General features: G+C 41.4%; 1 protein-coding gene across 10 annotated transcripts in view; it reads left to right on the plus strand.

Annotated features, from left to right (window-relative positions):
• fryl (furry homolog, like) overlaps positions 1-18,924 on the plus strand; it is a 75,242-nt gene that overhangs the window by 47,725 nt on the left and 8,593 nt on the right. For 6 of the 10 annotated variants that reach the window (XM_085264141.1, XM_085264142.1, XM_085264134.1 and 3 more), the window contains 27 exons: positions 224-378; positions 463-562; positions 665-833; positions 1,305-1,573; positions 1,760-1,900; positions 1,989-2,157; positions 2,260-2,344; positions 2,820-2,932; positions 3,024-3,174; positions 3,260-3,363; positions 3,520-3,702; positions 4,209-4,410; positions 4,756-4,877; positions 4,958-5,145; positions 6,110-6,204; positions 6,322-6,926; positions 7,121-7,389; positions 7,470-7,610; positions 8,451-8,651; positions 8,743-8,904; positions 9,320-9,430; positions 9,575-9,751; positions 10,434-10,634; positions 13,084-13,284; positions 15,103-15,509; positions 18,289-18,496; positions 18,649-18,798. In XM_085264141.1, coding sequence (XP_085120267.1) covers positions 224-378; positions 463-562; positions 665-833; positions 1,305-1,573; positions 1,760-1,900; positions 1,989-2,157; positions 2,260-2,344; positions 2,820-2,932; positions 3,024-3,174; positions 3,260-3,363; positions 3,520-3,702; positions 4,209-4,410; positions 4,756-4,877; positions 4,958-5,145; positions 6,110-6,204; positions 6,322-6,926; positions 7,121-7,389; positions 7,470-7,610; positions 8,451-8,651; positions 8,743-8,904; positions 9,320-9,430; positions 9,575-9,751; positions 10,434-10,634; positions 13,084-13,284; positions 15,103-15,509; positions 18,289-18,496; positions 18,649-18,798 — 5,079 coding nt within the window. The remainder of the gene's footprint in view (positions 1-223; positions 379-462; positions 563-664; positions 834-1,304; positions 1,574-1,759; positions 1,901-1,988; positions 2,158-2,259; positions 2,345-2,819; positions 2,933-3,023; positions 3,175-3,259; positions 3,364-3,519; positions 3,703-4,208; positions 4,411-4,755; positions 4,878-4,957; positions 5,146-6,109; positions 6,205-6,321; positions 6,927-7,120; positions 7,390-7,469; positions 7,611-8,450; positions 8,652-8,742; positions 8,905-9,319; positions 9,431-9,574; positions 9,752-10,433; positions 10,635-13,083; positions 13,285-15,102; positions 15,510-18,288; positions 18,497-18,648; positions 18,799-18,924) is intronic. The other 4 variants (XM_085264136.1, XM_085264143.1, XM_085264144.1 and 1 more) reach the window with 2 other exon arrangements.

The following is an 18,924-nucleotide window of genomic DNA, read 5'->3' on the forward strand; positions in this document are numbered from 1 at the left end:
AGGTTAAAGTGATCTGATTAATTCTCAAATTCTTAAAAGTTTTAATTATAGTTATGCTGTTGTAAAGTATATATTAGTTTTCTGCAGTTAACAGCAAACCTCAGTCTCATAACTCTAATACTGGGTATTTTTCATTTGATATTAAGAAGTTATGTGTAAAACTCATCAGAGTTTTGTAGACTGAAGGAGAGATTCTTAACGGTTGCTGTGTGGTTTCCTTTAGGTTCACCAGCTGGGTTGTGAGGCTGTGATGTTGCTACTAGAACTGAATCCAGACCAGAGCAACCTCATGTTCTGGGCTGTGGACCGCTGCTACACTGGCTCCCGTCGTGTAGCTGCCGGCTGCTTTAGGGCCATTGCCAATGTCTTTCACAACAGGTACCACATGGTGCCATCTTTATGTCATTTTTTAAGGTTCCACCTACTTGTGATTAAATACCGTATGTGTTATATTTCTTTTAGGGATTACCAGTTTGACACTGTGGTGCTGCTCAACCTGATTCTGTTCAAGGCGGCTGACTCTTCCAGGGAAATCTATGAACTGTCCATGCAGCTGTTACAGGTCAGAATTTCTTTGTCCTACACATACTGTAGATGCCCAAAAAAGAAAAAATTGGGTCTTTAATCATTAATTTAATAATCTGTGGTTCTTTGTGTGATGCAGATCCTAGAGCCCAAGCTTTTCCGTTATGCCCACAAATTGGAGATTCAGCGGACTGATGGCATCCTGACCCCTCCCTCACCGCTGCCACACCTCTACTCTGTGTCTTACTACCAGCTGTCTGAGGAGCTTGCAAGGACTTACCCAGAGCTCACTTTGCCCATCTTCTCAGGTTTGCTACATTGCTGAATGAATACACATCAATGTAATATGATAAGTATTCCGTTAACTGAAATATCTCACTTTCCTTTGACTGTGAAACCAGTTATTTTAGGTCTTTTATTTTTATGAGAAAAGATTTTTGCTCATAAAACTTGATAGTCGGCTAATATGGTTTCTGTTTTTGCTGTTGATTGACTTTTTGGGGAGATAAGCACGATTTTCCCATTCAAATTCGGCTGTATATTTCCATTCAAGGTCCTTTTTTCATTTGTATTTTATTTAGTATTATAGCTAAGTTCATTCAAATGGCATCCTAGCCACTCTGGTAACTGCCTATGACACTTAAAAAGTTATCTTTTTCCCACTGAAAATTATACTTTTACCCCCACTTCAGCTTTTAATTGAGCCATATGTGGCTCGTGACTGTAAGGAGTTTGACACCCCTGTGTTAATGTCTTTGTTTGTACTATCCACACTGCAGAGGTGAGTCAGCGTATCCAGACAGCACATCCTGGTGGTCGTCAAGTAATGTTGCACTACCTCCTACCTTGGATGAATAATGTGGAGCTTGTTGACTTCAAACCAACTCCACGACGACCAGAGGACTGCTGCAGTGGCGAGGATGATGAGGATGTGAAAGACCGAGAAATTATGATGGTCAATAGCCGTCGCTGGCTCCGTGGAGAGGGCTGGGGATCCCCTCGTGCTACAACCATGGTGCTAAACAACCTCATGTTCATGACCGCTAAGGTGACACAGCTAACATACCATCTATGTTTGCACTAAGTACCGCAGCAATTTCATAATGTTGTAAACCTGCTCAACATTTGGCAATAAAAACCCTTTCTGATTCTGATTCTGATCTACACATCTACATCTTAAAAAGCTGGTTGGGCAAGTTCATTTATCATTAAACTATTATATTTTTTTTAACAGTATGGTGATGAGTTTGCGTTGTCAGAGATCGAGAATGTCTGGACTACATTAGCAGATAGTTGGCCAAAGAACCTCAAAATCATTCTTCACTTCCTCATCAGTATGTCTGGAGTCAGCAGTGACCCCAGCCTCTTGCCCTATGTAAGTTGCAGCACACTCAATGTGCCATGTCCTTGTGTCTGATACTTAATCTTCATGACCTTTCGCCTCATGTTATGCGTGTCCTCAGGTGAAACGAGTGGTGGTTTTCTTGGGCAGAGATAAGACTATGCAGCTGCTGGAGGAGTTGATGTGTGAGCTTGAGTTGACTGATCCTGTCAGCTCAGCTGTCACTCACATGGACAACCCCCCTTATTATCGCATCAGCTCCAGTTACAAGATTCCTTCAGTCACCTCAGGTTAATGAGCATTATAAATGCCCAAGTTCACAGCTTAGGCCAAGAGGTCATATGCTATGTTTCTGGTGCCAGGAGACAAATGTTTAATGTCTGCTTTCTCAGGAACAACCTCCAGCAGCAATACCATGGTGCCAGGAAATGATGCTCATCATGACAGCAAGATGAAAGACTCAAACATGGATGACAGGTACAAAATAGAGAACTGCAATGCTCTGTTATTATTAGATGGTATAAATATAGGAAAAACACAAATGTCTATGTCAGTTCAGTCATATTTTATGCTGAAGACACGAAAAAGCACATGTACATCCATTCAGGAGTTTAAACAAAAATTAACCAATTTTTATAATGGTGGACAAAGATACTCCACTAAATAACTAAAATGCTGTATTAACTAAAACTAAAACATACAACCATAGTAAATGTTTTACTGGGATCATGAACTGAGCAGTTAGATCGTTTTCTCAGACTCCTGTAGAGTCTTTTTGCCACTTGATTATACGCCCTAAATAAATACAGGTTTAAAGGACTTTCAATGGTTTTATTATATAGGCCCTCAGGCTGCATCCTTCTTTTGTATTCAATCTGTGGCTTGATGAATTAAACGTTTTAGTGAAGGAAAAGTGGCATTGTCCTTCTAAACATGCATGTTTGTTATACAGTTGCACACACCTGGATATCTACAGTGGTCTGAATAGCAACCTGAACCGCCACCACCACCGTCTGGAATCTCGTTACAGCAGCAGCTCTGGAGGCTCCTATGAAGATGAGAAGAGTGAGCAGGAAATCTTTTCTTCTCCATACTCACCACTACATTTTTTTTATACCACCCACTACCATGCCTGCTAATCTTCTCTATTTTCCAGGTGACTCCATGCCGCTTTATGCTAACTGGCGATTAAAAGTGATGGATCACAATCAGCCAGAGCCTCTTCCCTTCCCACCAACAGGAGGCTGCTGGTCCCCTCTTGTGGACTATTTGCCAGAGACAAACACACCTGCTGTACCTCTCCACAGGTATACCAAAGTCCACTTTTTGTCTCACAAAGCATTGCAGTGTTGAGTTCTTTTTATAATCCAGTACACTTTTTCTGTTTTTCAGATGTAACATTGCAGTCATCCTACTCACAGACCTCATTGTTGACCATGGGGTCAAAGTAGAATGGAGTGCCTACCTACAACTCCTGCTACACGCAGTTTTCTTAGGTAAATTGCTTTCTTTTTGTGCTGTTTTATATGTTTGTATACATTAAGGCAAAATGTTTTAGGCATATTTGGATTTTTGCATAAAAAACCCTTTACTAGGTCTATAAATTCCAGTTGAATGATGTCAAATGTCTTTATCTTTTGTGTCTTTCTCAGGTTTAGATCACCAGCACCCAGAGGTCTATGAGCACTGCAAACGCCTGCTGCTTCACTTGCTCATAGTTCAGGGTGCAAATAGCAGTGTTCAGTCTGTTGCTATGGTGCTTTTACGCAACAGAGACTACAATGATCCAAGGGTCCTGACTGTAAAGCCTGTAGCTCAAGAGTTCAACCTCACAGGTTAGTTCTGCTACAGAAACAAGAACTGGAAGAGAGCAATAATAATGAGAATCGCTGTTTTATAGTGGAACATGTGCGGATTCGCTATCAGCTGTGGAATTGCTTTTTAGTTATTTTGAAATGAGGGGAAAACAACAGGACAGGGAACAGGACACATATACGTGTAGTGCCAAACTTGACCACTGGGTGGCAGCAACCTCCTGCCCACATATAGACAGATTTACACAATATCATTGTTCCATAGAAAAAGGTTCCCTGAAAAAGACCCTATTATTTTCTAATTCAGAAATTAAGATAAAGTAATGTGTGTCTATACAAAAAGGAGAGCAGTGAATCATATTTTTATACAGAAATCATTTAGCCTACCTTCACTTTTGGACACCAACTTATGGTCTGCTTATATTATTAGCAACTGTACCTTTAATTGTGTTTAGCCCAAGCTAGCCACCTGGCTGGTAAAATGCTAGCAGAAAAACTGACAATGTGTTTGCAATTTGTTCCTATAGGAATACAGGAGCTTTTGCCAGATTGTCAGCCATCACCGATGACAGACTCTGGCCTCAGCTCGAGCTCGACGTCGTCCAGTATAAGCCTTGGTGCAGGGGCCAGTGCTGTGTCCCACCTCTCCCCCACGCTTCTAAGTGAAGTAGATGTCACTGTTGAACATGACGAGAAGGCCAAAGCTCTGATTGAGTTCATAACTTCAAGGTGAGAAGAGACTTTAAAAAAAAAAGAAAGAACACTTTCCCAGAAATGTATGACATTTATGCGTGTCACTACCTGCTGCTGGCAAAAACTGTCTTTTTTAGCATTTAGAAAAATATATATAACCTCACATGTTTAGTAGGCATTTCTATGAACACATTGTTAGATGTTACTCATTGTGTACAATGATTTGCTTTCATGCTTCCAGCAGTGTCTAAAAGGACTGGGGTACTTTGATTTGCATGGGTTTGATTTTTGGAGTTAGTTTCTTTGCTTGGTGTGATAACACTAAAGGTTTTGATAGTGTTTCAGGTCATTTGTTCATGCGTGTTTATTTGTATATTGTAGAAAACGCGGTCCGCTCTGGAATCACGAGGATGTGTCACCTAAGAACTCCAACATTAAGAGCGCTGAACAGCTGAGTGCTTTTGTCAGACATGTGGTGACAGTCTTCAAGCATTCCCAGACAGGTCTGTAGGGTTCACAGCCACTTGATATTTATTAGGTGCTTTTGTCATATTTACCTGTTTGTGCTTGTGTATCCTTTCAGGTTTCCAATTGGACTCATTGCTGAGTGAAGTAGCTTTAAGGTCAGCTCTATCTTGTTCTTCTCGCCACTATGCCGGTCGCTCTTTCCAGATTTTCAGGGCACTCAAACAACCTCTGACTCCTGCCACACTGTCTGACATTTTGTCTCGGTTGGTTGAGACTGTAGGAGACCCTGGAGAGGAAGCTCAGGTCAGAACATTTTTAGCAAAAGTCTGGTCTTTTACCTGCAATGTCAAAATGCATAACATGAAACAACATTTTAAAGGTTATATTTAATTTGACCACATGATCATTCAGTTATTAAAAACATTCCTGCTTGTGTTACAGCAAAATATTGCATAGAATGAGGTTTTTAATAGGACATGGCAAAACGTCAAATGTTCATTGTTTAAATTGCGTGTGGTTTCATTTTGTTTGGTTTTAAAGCCACTTTGCCAGTAAAATTCACACATTTAGCATCATGATTTTGACACTTAATGTATAACAGTGATACAGCGGCTATGCATAGACCAGTGTCCTTTACCCTGTGGCTGCACTGAATTCCTCACACATGGCGCATTTGCAGAATCTGTGCTGCAGCATTGCACTTCCACTATAATCAATGAAAGTAGCTGCACTGAGTGTGAGAACAGCATTTAAGTCATTCATATGTGTGGGGAGATCCATACCTCAAAAAGAAAAATAGGTTAATTTTCTGTCTTTTATGTGTTTATGAGAGGTGTGCAAAGCCTGTTCCTACAGAAATAGTTAACCAGTTCTTGTTTAACAGCATCTGCACAGAAAGTTACTATCAGTATATCATTTTTAGTTAATGTTTGAGGACAGACAAAGGTTTAAAGAAAGCATGAATACTATTGATGAAGAAGCGACCTTCTTATCTTGTTATGCTTTTACATTTGATGAGGGGTGACTGCAGTAACATAATGTGATCAAATTATTTTCCCAATGGTTTAGGTTTAGTTTACTTTCCCAGGGCCACTCTTTGTATCGTCAAGCACATCATGTGCCAAAAATATATAGTAAACGTGTTGCATCAAACTGGAAAACAGGCCTGTGAGTTGTTTCTGTAGAAAAACATAGATGCTATGTGTTAACTCGCTGTTATCTGTGAATTCTTTCTGACGAGCTGACCTCTCCTACTTTTTCTCCTCAGGGCTTTGTCATTGAGCTTCTCCTGACGCTGGAGTCTGGCATTGACACACTAGCAGACACAGTGAAAAACTATGATCTCCTCACTGCCTTAGCACAGTAAGTCCTCTCATTGGTAGCTTTATTATTTTAATGTTTGAATTCTTCTTACTTTAACTAACATCCTGACACATTTCGCAATAGCTGTGTACAAAATTCTGCCATTTCTTTCCACAGAACCTCCACCCACGACCACTTGTTGGGGGCCAAGTTTGCTGCCAACAGGAAAAGCACAGGCCAGCTGAATATGAACAGTAGTGGTCTGTTACATTATGTCCACACTCGCAGCAACTCTCTTCGAGCCAGCCTGATGATGGGTGAACGAAAAGCTGACAGGCGTCGGAGTAACACCCTGGACATTGCTGACCGACTTGGTGGCAGCTATGCAAACCTGGCTCGCACACGGAGCTTATCATCACTAAGCAGAGGAGGTCCAGGAAGTCCAGGAGGGGACTCTATGCCACCTGTGGACCCTTCAAATCTGATGGCCACGGTATTCTGGATCGCCGTGTCATTGCTCGAGTCAGACTACGAGTTTGAGTACTTGCTGGCTCTGCGACTGCTCAACAAGCTGCTGAGCCAGCTGCCCCTGGATCGTGCGGACAGCCGAGAACGTCTGGAGACTGTCCAAAACAAGCTGAAGTGGTACAACTTCCCTGGTCTGCTGCAACTCTTCCTGAAGGGCTTCACTTCTGCTGCTACTCAGGAGCTAACCATCCACCTGCTCAGTAAGCTCATCAGTGTCTCCAGACAAACACTGGTAGACCCTTCACAAGTAGCAGGTAACTAATGACTTTTTTACAGTTTTAAATCATTTAGTTTTTAAAATCTGAAATGAATAAAAGAGACTGTCTTTAGTTAGAACTGTGACTTGTTCATAAACCCATATTGACCTAAGAAAACTCATCCTAGCCCAGTTCTATTTATTCGTATTGATTTACATTTTTAAGGTTAGACTTTTACTTCATGCCTGCAGGTTTTCCTCTGAACATCCTGTGCCTCCTGCCGCATCTCATCCAGCACTTTGACAACCCCACTCCTTTCTGTAAGGAGACAGCCGATAAGATCGCCAAAGTGTGTGCGGATGAGAAGTCGGCCACACTGTCTAACCTGGCCCATATGATGAGCCTTTACAGCACACACAGCTACTCCCGCGACTACACCAACTGGATCAACGTGGTCTGTCGTTACCTCCATGATGCCTTTGCAGAGAAAACTTTGAATCTGGTCACTTACTTGGCTGAGGTATATGAGAAAAAGGTCACACTTCTTATGTTGGTCACAGATGGACAAATAACAAATGTATCCATTTCTGTCTCCATCAGCTGCTAGAGAAGGGTCTTCCCAGCATGCAGCAGTCCTTGTTACAGATCATCTATAGCTTGCTGAGTCATATTGACCTGTCAGCAGCTCCTGTCAAACAGTTCAACCTTGAGATCATGAAGATCATTGGCAAATATGTTCAGGTGAGCCTTGACGTCACTCGACAGCCTGACAGACCGACTTTAGGGTTTGGGTCAAAAGAGGAATGCATTATGGAGGTCTCATTGAATTTCTCTTGCTGCTAATTGTAAAGTGTGCGATTATGTCTACTGCTAGTTTGAGGTCTTGCAACAAGAAACATTTATTTTGTGGGATTTGCTTTTTATCAGACAACATATGCCTGAATGAGAGTTTTATTGCTGGATCAGCCAGGGTCTCCCGTGTGGTTGGCAAGAAAATCACCAAAGCACCAGCCATCCATATGCAGTGTGCCTTATGTTTAGTAAGAGGGTGTGTGTGTGAGTGAGTGTGTGTGTGTGTGTGTTTCATACTCAGAACAGCATATTTTCACATTTAGTCTGACGTGAATAAATACTGGGGTGTCCTGCTCTATAAATAGCAGCACAGTTGAGACTAAGAAAGAATAACGTGTGTTTCAGGGTCACTGTAAAGAGGTATTTTGATGCTATATTACACCTATTTATGAAGCCTGTTTTTTTCCAGATTTGACCCAGGGCTGCCTTAAGCTACTTTTGGCCATCCTAGCTTACTGTCAGTGTTTTCTTTTGTGCATTCCACAAAAAGAAACATTGTATTTGTGCATATTGAGATTTTTAGCATATGTGCACTGATGTGAACTGCAAGCTTTTTGTGTTAAGCCTCCTTTCTCATTCTACCAATATGACTATAAGCCATATGAATAGTAGCTGGTTGGGACCCGAAATGCCCTTTCACATTCATAAATTCCTCAGAAACACCTACACAGCTTGCTTCCTCACAGTGGCTTCGTTATATTTCTGCATTGTTTTTTGTTTTTTTTACAGAGCCCACATTGGAAAGAGGCCCAAAACATTTTGAAGTTGGTTGTATCCCGTTCAGCCAGCCTTGTTGTTCCAGAAGATGTGCAACGCTCCTACAGTTCTGAGTCCTGCAGCTCACCAGAAATTGCCTTCACGCGCATATTCAACAACTCTTCCAAAGAGCTGCCTGGGAAGACTCTGGACTTCCACTTTGACATCTCAGAGGTTGGTGTCCTACTTTCCTTAAGTTTACTATGTTCACCATATTGATTTACCTTTGATTTTTATCTCTAATCTGCATTATTTGACTCTATAGACACCAATAATCGGGCATAAATATGGGGATCAGCGTACTGCAGCAGGCAGGAATGGAAAGCCACAGGTGATTGCTGTCACAAGAAGTACCTCCTCTACATCATCTGGATCTAATTCCAATGGGCTGGTCCAAGTAAGCTGGAAGAGGCCACAACTCTCTCAGGTACCTTCTCAGACTGACACAAATCATCCAAACCTTGAGTTTTGAAGCAGCCTCTACTCAAAGTGACGCAACACCGGACCTGAGCTATGATCTGTCTTTAACGAGCTTAACGTGTCTAGAAAAGAAGCTCAACAAAATAATTAAATCATGACAATTTATTTTACACACACAGCCATAAAAATTATTACTTTTACTACATGCATACTGGCTAATTTTAAGCAGTTGTAATAGTATTTTGTAAGCAAACAAAAGCCAAACACATGTGAGTCTGATCAGTCTGTTGCTATCATTAACATATTTCACTCTCATTGCGTTGCCTGTAGATGTGAGTTCTGTTTTTGTTAAAAGACCATCTAAAAGAATTTTGACCTGGTCAGCTTGTCATTTTCTCATCTTGCATGTCTTCTTATTACAGAGAAGAACCAGAGAGAGGCTGATGAATGTCCTATCTCTATGTGGTCCAGAATCGGGCATCCCAAAAAATCCATCTGTAAGACTCCTCTCCTACTCTAAAGCTTCAGATAAGGTCTCTGTAAAATCACTGACATGAGCAATGCTTCTGCTTCGAGGCTGTCTTTGTGGTGGTGTTAGAATTGGATTAATTTGGACTTCTGAGATGATGATGATGGATTGATAAAAATTTTATTTAATTTTCTGACATTCCGTGCAGGTGGTATTCTCATCCAATGAGGACCTGGACTCTGCAGACCAGCAGACCAGTCTTATCCCCACAGTGGAGGAGGCCGTCAGAGAGGAGGAGTTGCAGGGAGAGGATACAGGCAGTGAGCAGCAGTTTGGAGTCTTTAAGGACTTTGACTTCTTAGATGTGGAGCTGGAGGATGCTGAGGTGAGAAAGCACATTCAAATGGCCCCACCTGTTTGAGGGGGAAAATGATGCGTTTCTCATAATAAAAAGGTGGTAATTTAAAGGAACTTATAGGTGGAAAGGGACTGCTCAGAAAGGTTAAAGGTTTTCTAGTTGTATGTAGTGTAGGGAACTTGAACTTCTGTGCTCTGTTCAGTCACTCTTCATCATTTCTGTTGACCATACTGTAGTAGATGTTTGACAGATTAACATTAATGTCTTGTTTGTTAAAATTGCCTTACTTGTCCTACTACTGTAGTAGAAAACTTTTATGTCCTTCTTAAGTCTACTAACATACATATTCCTTCTCTTCTCTTGCCACAAGGAGCTACAGGTAAGTCTGAAGCCAAGAAAGCTACTGAGATATGTTGTTCTTTTCAGTGCCCTGGTGTCTCCCTTTGTCATCCAGTAAAGTGCAGTACCACCTTTTGATTTCAAATCATCGCTCCTGTTGTTGTGAACCCTTTATAGTTGTAGATCATTGCATCATTTACCATCCCATGGACAAAATTACGTCGTCCGCTCAATCACATGAGTGTCTTATTTTTTTAAGTTGTGTATTTTGCATTTGTGTTGTTCTTTGTTTGCTTGTTTTGTAATATCTAACCCAGATAATATCATTTTTCCCACATTTCTCATTGCCGTTTACTTGGTTGTCCTGCAGGGGGAGAGCATGGACAACTTCAACTGGGGCGTGCGGCGTCGCTCCCTGGAGAGCATGGACAAAGGGGACACGCCGTCTCTGCAGGAGTGCCAATACACGGGCAGCACGCCAAGCCTCAACCTCACCAACCACGAGGACACAGACGAATCGTCTGAGGAGGAGGTATTGAGCGCTAGCCAGATTCTCACCCGCTCTGGCCTTGTAAGTCTCACTCTAATCAGGGTCCCCCACCCAACCCAGCCACCATGCTCCCCACACAGCCCGCTGGCATGGTGTGCGCGTGTGTGTGTGTGTGTGTGTGTGTGCGCGCGCATACTATGCTGGACCTCCTTCCAGTGCGGACAGGAGCTACACGCTTGCTTCTTCGCTGGTGGTAGAATCCCTTTTTAAATCTCAGCCCACTCCCTCTAGCTTTAAGACCAATGCTTTCATTGTTTCCTAGACCTTTAAATCTACGATTGGTAAGTGCAGTGTAGGACACTTTTTGTAAACTTATTAGAAATTTTTCTGAATAAAAATCTTTACATATAAAATGAATCAAATATTTAAACCCAGCATGTTTCTTTTGCATTGTTTAACAGTTTGGCTGCCTTTCTTTAACTCTTCTTTGTTTTCTTTGGCTTTCCCAGCAAGGCCTTTATCTACATCTGCTAATTACGCTAATAATTATCGGATGTAGGTCCTCAGTCTAATACAGATGTTTTCTTTCTCTCTTCTTCTGCTCTTCTTGGTCTTGGTAGTGCACGGTGAGAGAATGAGCTTTTGGCTTTAGTGGACATTTGCCCCGAGACTTTGTAGTCATACAATATTACACACTAGAAAAATGAGCATGCAGTATTTCTGTGTTATTTCCCTAGAATTTTGAATGAGCTAACCTGCTCATAAAATTAATTGATGTTATTGATACTAGCATGATCTGATGCCTGAAGCCAATTTTTTTTTGAAGATGCAGTAATGACTAAAATGACTAAAAATGCTCTGCTTGATAAAGAAACGGGGGTGATGTTGTTGTAAGTTGTCAAAAGTTAATCTGTAGGCGTGTCTGCTTTACTAAGATTAAAATGTTATTGCTTTATGTTGATGATCTAATTTCGTTTATTATGAAAATACTCAAATGAGATTGTTTTACTGCATTTCATAAAGATATTTGGGGATATCTCAGCACATGCAGTGACTTAATTTAAGTTTGCAGTATTACTTTACTGCTTACACTACGTACGTAAATTAACATATATACAGAAACCAGTTGTGCCAAAGCGAGAACTTGGAATCAGCACTAATTCTGGACCTCTGATTAAATAATTCAGTGATTAAATGGGTAGACTAATGTATGAGTAATTGGTAGGATCAGTATTTGAAAAATAAATGTTAAAGTCACTTTATATTTTGTAAATATGGTTATCCCACTGCAAAGTGATTGGTTTTTGGGGGGGAAATCAATAATCAATTGGTGGAAATCATATGGGGAAAAATCCTATAGAAAATTGCCTGTTATTATTGTCTTTTATTATTTTTTTGTGAGACAGGTTTTTCAAACTGTTTTATTCCAAAGCTGAAGACCATTATTTTTTGTTTTGTAACAATAATATTTTTCACTGAGTGCACACAGAATCTTATAGCCTAAAACGGCCTCTTTCCATGTATTTATACTGTTGCGGAATCAGTCAATGTAGAGCAGTGACACAAACCACGGAGGCCCAGAAGAGTGCAGTCAAACGATGAGTTTATTAACACACAGGAGAGAAAAAATCCGCATATGTCTTCTGACAAAAATACATATTGTGAACACTTTTAAAGCAGTGAGGTACCCGCCCCTCCTAGGCAAAAATAGGTTAAAGCCGTTAGTTACAGTAAATGGTACATCTTAGATGGCTATAAACAGACATAGAACTTCTCATTTCTATAACAGCTTCCAAACAAGGTAATAACTTCAAGCCTTCAGGTTCTCCGAGGGCTGGTTATTGACTCCGGTCATCTGTTACCAAGTAGACTAAAATGCAGTTAGAAGCTAAATGAATTAAGGCCTCAGGCCTGGCACATTTCTAGATTATATGTGTATTGTAAGCATGTATTGCAGTTATCCTTCTATGCTCTAGTCTTTAACACAATAGATTGTGAAGACGTCGCGCTTCACAAAGCTTAAGACCGTCTGTAGACTAAGCAACAACTCTTAATGAGCACAAATACTATGCAATGTGTATGAAATACTTCTGGCCGTACCTGTAATAAAAGTGAACATAATGGAAGGATCCTCAAATGAACATCTTCAATAAACAACTTTAATGCAATATCAATACTGTGAGAAATATTATTAGATGAAATAATGCTGTAAAGAATGTTATTAATGCAATTATAATGATGCAGATTATATGGCAGCAATAAAAGAATTTCTGTATCTCCACAATACCTCATGATTAAACAAGTCCAGTCGTCTTCTTTCCAAACTCTTTAGGCAACTTCTCAAGACCATTATGTTATTATTGAGGTACCTCTTTGAATGACCTTCCTAAGTAACCGTTGTCCACTTCAGGTTTTGAAATAGTAGGGCTTTAGGCATTAGTACACTTGTAATAAAGGTTTACATCATACTCTATTGTGTTCATACAGCCCTCAGCAAAAAAGCCAAACAGTTCATGTTTCTCTTTTCCAGCTCAACAGTGATTCTGCTACGGATGACACTGCATCCAACCATGTGGATTCTTTGCAGCAGTCCCAAGAGTCCTCCAGCAGTGCCATGACGGAGGAGGCAACTGTCCTGCCCACTCTGCCCTCTGCACCCTCCCTCCCTCGACTGGATAGTCCCATGTTGGAGATGACCCACTCAGACAGCACCAGCAGTCAGCTGCCTGAGGTGCGATGAATCAGGAGCAACAATAAACTGTGGTGCTCGGGTGCTTTTTAGCCTGCCTTTTTCTTTTCGTTCATTTCGTATCTGCTTTTGCTGTATTTGTTGGCCTATCTGTCATTTAGACAAACGATCAGCTACCTTTAGGGGGTTTTGGACAGGATGGAGTAAAAGTGCTGGTTCTGAGGGACTGTCTGGCTGCTGTCGGGTTAAGATCTATATATGCGCGTGTGTGTGCATGTTTGTGTTTGCTGCTTCTGCTGCTTCTTGCTCTTTCTTTGTTACTTTGCTCTGCATGGTTGCTGAAGTCTTAACTGTGTAGCTCTTGCAGCCTTAATAGTAGTGGGGCTTGATTGTATGATTTTGGGAATGGTTAAAAAATTAAAGCTCACCTCAGGTCAGCTGTTACTGCTCACCTCACCTACAATAACACAGCAACTGACCCTTCCAACTAAATCCTCCATTTAAAAACTTGTGAAAGAGACACCAGCTCCTTAATCCTCGGCAGATGCATGTGTGAGTATGAGTCCTTTATAAATGGTGTCTTAGTTTTACAAGTGCAGTTAACTCAAAAGCTAGCCAATGAAATTTGCTATGATATTAACATGCCATAGCTTGCCTTCTGTATTTACTGCTACTGACATTTATCACTTCCACTAACAATGGTAAGTATATCATTTTGTTCTGATTTGCATTTGCATGTACATGGCATTTTGAAGTTTAACATATTTCAGCTTTATATCCGTATAATATGAATAACCACTAAATTCATTGGTGTGTATAGTGCAAAACAGTTCTCTATCAGGTTCCCCTATCTATCCCTCAGTGACCTCTGTAACTTTTAGGAACACAACCAAGCAAGTGGTCTCAATATCATCCCAAGGACATCTCCCCCGTCACAGCCCCAGCTCTTAGTGTAATGAGCTCTAGATAAAACCATCAATAGTCTTGCTCATTCCCTCCGGGATGGCCATGACCACTTCTAAAAGCTTTCTGTAATATAGCTGCTGTCTCTGTGATGTACTGGCTGTCTGCCATGCACAGTATCCCTAATGCACTGGACTTTGAATAATAAAGAAAGGAAAAACAAAAAGGAAAAAAAGCAAAGACCTCTTAATTAGAATACCCCTGTGCCATCTTCAGCATATCAGCACATAGGAACATATCGCTCTCTCCTATTAGCGCGTCTACCAACTATGTATCGGCATGTCCTCCTTTTACATATGAGTCAGTTAGATGCTTGTAATACTAATGTTTTCTATAAATTATGGCCTGGCTTGATGTCTGCCTACAATTTATTACAATGACTTGGTTCATTTGTTAGGTTGCTAATTCAGTCCATTAGTTGTTTCTGTAGTTATGCAGTTGTCTATAAATCAGTTGTCATGTAGATGTTATGAGTCACCACCGATTAATTTAATTCATTTGTGGGCCTGTCACTCCCTGACAGGCGACGTTGCTGTTCTGTTAGCAGTGACGTCAAATTTTCAGTGGCATTTTTGTGATAAATATTGGGTGATCTTTTTTTTTTTTTTTTTTTAAATAGACATTAGCTTATGACATGACATCTAGAGCAATTTCAGAGAAACTGGATAGTGCAAAAGGTACAAAGTTAAAAGTCCCACTTGTGTAATTAAAGCTGTGAGCTTTGAGAATAGGCTACAGTGGTCTTAATTCAAGTTTTACGAGAGGCTCAACTGTGAATCTGTGTTTTATGTATCAGTGTTGGCGGCCACTGTTGAAATAAAAATATTATTTTAATGGATGTTTTGTAATGTGAAAGGACCTGCCATGCTGAGCCCCCCTTCTGCTTTGATGTTACAGGATGCTATAAGCATGACGGCGGCTGACGAGCTGAGCAGCAGCGTGAGCGAGGACACAGGGTTTTGCAGCGCCCCTCCTTTGCCCTCTGACCCCCAAGAGATGTGTGACCTCCCAGACTCACGGGACCCTCAGGATGCTCAGGATCACCAGGAGACTCAAGACCCTCAGGACGACTTGGATCCAGCCCCCCCTCCCCCGCCGGCCATAGACACACCACCAGGGCTCCTTTGTGAGGACGAGTCCCAAACGGTGCTGCCTCTTTGTCTGGCATCAGAGACGAAGCAGGATGCAGATCCAGATCCAGACAGCACCTGTGGGTCTGTGTGGGAAGAAGATGTGACACAGGCGCTGAAAGAGCTGGATGAGCGCTGTGAGGAGGAAGAGGCGGACTTCTCTGGGATGTCCAGGTAGGTGTTTCAGAGTCTTTCTTTGTATTCATACTAGAGATGGACCGAGCCGATATTACGTATTGGTATCGGTCCGATACTGACGTAAATTACCGGATCGGATATCGGAGAGAAATAAAAAATGTAATCTGATCCAAAGTATCACAAAATCACCTCACAAAACGCGCTACTTGGCGTAACCCAGCTCGGCGCATCGGAGCAGTGTGTGTCACGTGATAGAGCGGCTGTTGTCTGCGAGACAGACCTCCGAGAGAAGTAAAGCAAGAGTCTTAAGTTCATCTCTGAATGTTTGCATAGTATTTCCACGTTAAGCTTAACAACTGATATATTGAGCCACAGCTGGACTGGCCATCGGAGTTCCATATTAAGGTGAAAAGGAAGCGATTTGTCCCTTACTTCAGCTAGAATTAAAAAAAAATAGGCACAAAGCTGGAGTTATTCTGTCTTTGCTGCGCAGTTGCATCTACTTCTCTCATTCCAACACGTTCTCACTCCCCCTCCCTCTCCGAGCCACAGCTGTAAAAGCTGCTGGTCATGATATCCATTTGGATATGTAGTGAGAGGGACACATGTATATGAAACCAGGAGACGTCCTTACTGAATCATCAGAGCTGAAAAGGTGATGGAGAAACGGGTTTAACTTTTAGGTGACATGAATGAGTTGAAGGGAAGTTATGAACTGTTTCTGAGAGACAAATAACACCAGGATCCTTTTCTATGTAGCTTACGGCTGGTAACTGTGCAGGGGCGGGTCTAGCAAAGTTTTATCGCGGGCCAGGTAGGGCATTAACTGGGAAAGGGGGGCACAAAGAAATATTTTTCAGTCTGCAGTTCTGTTGAAGAAAGAAGTTGAATCTATTTAATTATTATAGAAAAATAATTGATTTCTGTGCATTTGTTTTACACTTGAATTAAATTAAAGTTGATTACATCGATTAAGGGCGGGGGGTGGTTCCCTTAATATTTTTGCTGGGAGTTGGCAACCCTCTTAGTTAGGTAGGTAAGTACTCTTTAAAATACCAGAATAGGGAGGATGGTATAGGTTTAAATTTATTAGATTGATCAGTGTTGCTAAACTATAAAATGTTTTGGGTGGAGTGTATTTTTTGCATACAGGTATAACAGCATAGCTTCAGTCTCTTGTTTTTTAAAACTTGAGTATGAACTTATACAAAATGCAGCAAGATATTCATAAAAACCAGTTTTATTGATTACAAAATAAGCTATATCGGATTCATATCGGTATCGGCAGATATCCAAATTAATGATATTGTATCGGACATTAAAAAGTGGTATCGTGCCATCTCTAATTCATACCACTGTATTAAAGAATTTGAGAAGATCTGAGAAAATGCTGGATGGCTTTTGTGCCAGTTTTGCCAGTATCATGTAAATCACCTTTTACCTGAAACCCAAAAAGCAAATATTGATCGATAAGAGACATTTAGACATGCAAAGACATGCAGTTTTAATTTCCTTTTGTGTTTGAATAAATGGTGGAATTTATACCAATTTGCTGAGCAACTGACTGATAGCTCATCAAGTCATTGTACAGTTGGTTTTATTTTAATTTCACACAGTCTAAAAATCTTTAATTTTTAGATGGTTTTTACAAATGACCTTTTACTAATAAGTAATGGAACTGTCCATTTAAGAAGACTGTGTCAGACAGCTCCCATTTAAAAATGTATTAAAGTAAAACAGCTGACCTTTCATTTTAATTGTAGACTAGTTTAGGTGTGGCTGAAGAAGATATGGACTAATCTACAGTGCATGACTAATCTAACTTCTTTGACATGATTTAGATGGTGTGATAGCTAATTTCTTTCTTGGCGTGGCCTATCAGAACTATGCGTGTGTTGGCAGGCTTCAGTTCATTCCTAACACTTCAAGGTGGGCCAAATCTGATTGGAGGACAGTTGTAAAGTCAGGGCTTTAAACTGCTCTAAAGCAATATTAAGAAGCACTGCTGAACAAACTAGAAAATAGAGACTCACTCGCCTCCATGTGTAACTGTACTGAAGTTCTTTCAATTAACAGAGACACGCATGCATGGAAAGCAATTGTGTGAGTAGCTTAGAGTGACTGAAAACAGCAGGACACTAACCAGTTAGTGTAGGTGTCTGTGCATGAGGATTTATGTGAGTGGGAGAGAGTAAAATGAAACAACTCGGCAACGTTTTACCTCAGTGGGTTGGGAGCTGGCTCTGCTTGCAGTACTGTGTGTGTGTGTGCGTGCGTGTGTGTGTGTGTGTGAGTCAGTATGTGTAAATGCCTAGCTTGTATAGACCTCTCTGCAGTCCTGTGTGGGATGAGTGCAGTGCGCTAGTGCTGCTAACAGTGGAGCTGCAGACGAGGGGAGAGAGTACGGGAAAGAGAAGCGGTAGTTAGGATGAGGACAGAGACCGTGTCCGTTGCAGCGCTCGGCAGCGCAGGCTTTAGATACTTATATTCTGTCTGCTTCTTCAGGCTGTTTGGTCCCACAGGCCTGTGAGTATCTGTGTGCGTCTGTGTGTGTGAGAGAGCGAGAGAGAAACAGACACGTCTGTGTAATGCTAAAATGCTAATCGCTGTTATTGTGAGAGCACTGCAGCAGATTTTAGCTCTCGTTGCACTGCAGCAGAATTTTCAGTGAGGGAGGCAGAGATGCAGCAATGTGAGGTTGTTTACTTGCTGCGAGTGACGACATGCGCGTGTGTATGTTTACTTTTGTCCTTCAGTGAAAGGGGGGGGTGGTATAACATGTCTGACTGCTTATTGGCCCCCGTGTGTGTTTTAGCCAAGATGAAGGTGACGCAGACGGCTTCCCAGAGATTCAGGCCTCTCCGCCCCCTTCGCCCTTCCTCTCTGCCATCCTGGCTGCATTCCAGCCAGTTGCCTATGACAATGACGAGGATGCTTGGCGTTGCCATGTCAACCAGATGTTGTCAGACACAGATGGGTCCTCGGCTGTTTATACTTTCCACGTGTTTTCCCGACTCTTTCAGGTAAATGTGTACCACATTTTTTGGGGTTTTTTTTTATGTTCTTGCAGTTTTGACTGATAGGACTGCTCCTTATCTGTTTCATCTTGTGTACAAGTAAGCTTATTTCCGAATGATCTTACTTTGTTTTCTTTTTTGTGTGTGTGTTTTTCCAGAGTATTCAGAGAAAGTTTGGCTCCATTACACATGCATCTGTTCGCTTTCTCGGGGAAAGGCTCCAACGAATGGGTAATCAGTTCCTTAGCTCCTTGGAAGTCATGACGTCTCGCTCGCAGTGTCCCACTGTGTTGCTGGATGCAGAGACGGTGAGGCTGGCCCGCATGCTTGTCTGTAATCATTCTGATGCATCTGATAAAGCGAGACTCCAGTAATGCTGTAGCAGTTACACGGCTGGATTATTTTATATAAATGGTTTATGTCGTGCTGAGTGT

The sequence above is a fragment of the Mchenga conophoros genome, linkage group LG23, assembly GCF_057382185.1.
Source record: "Mchenga conophoros isolate Kocher_MC1m ecotype Shallow Benthic linkage group LG23, M_conophoros_male_GT1.1, whole genome shotgun sequence".
Taxonomy (NCBI): Eukaryota; Metazoa; Chordata; class Actinopteri; order Cichliformes; family Cichlidae; genus Mchenga; species Mchenga conophoros.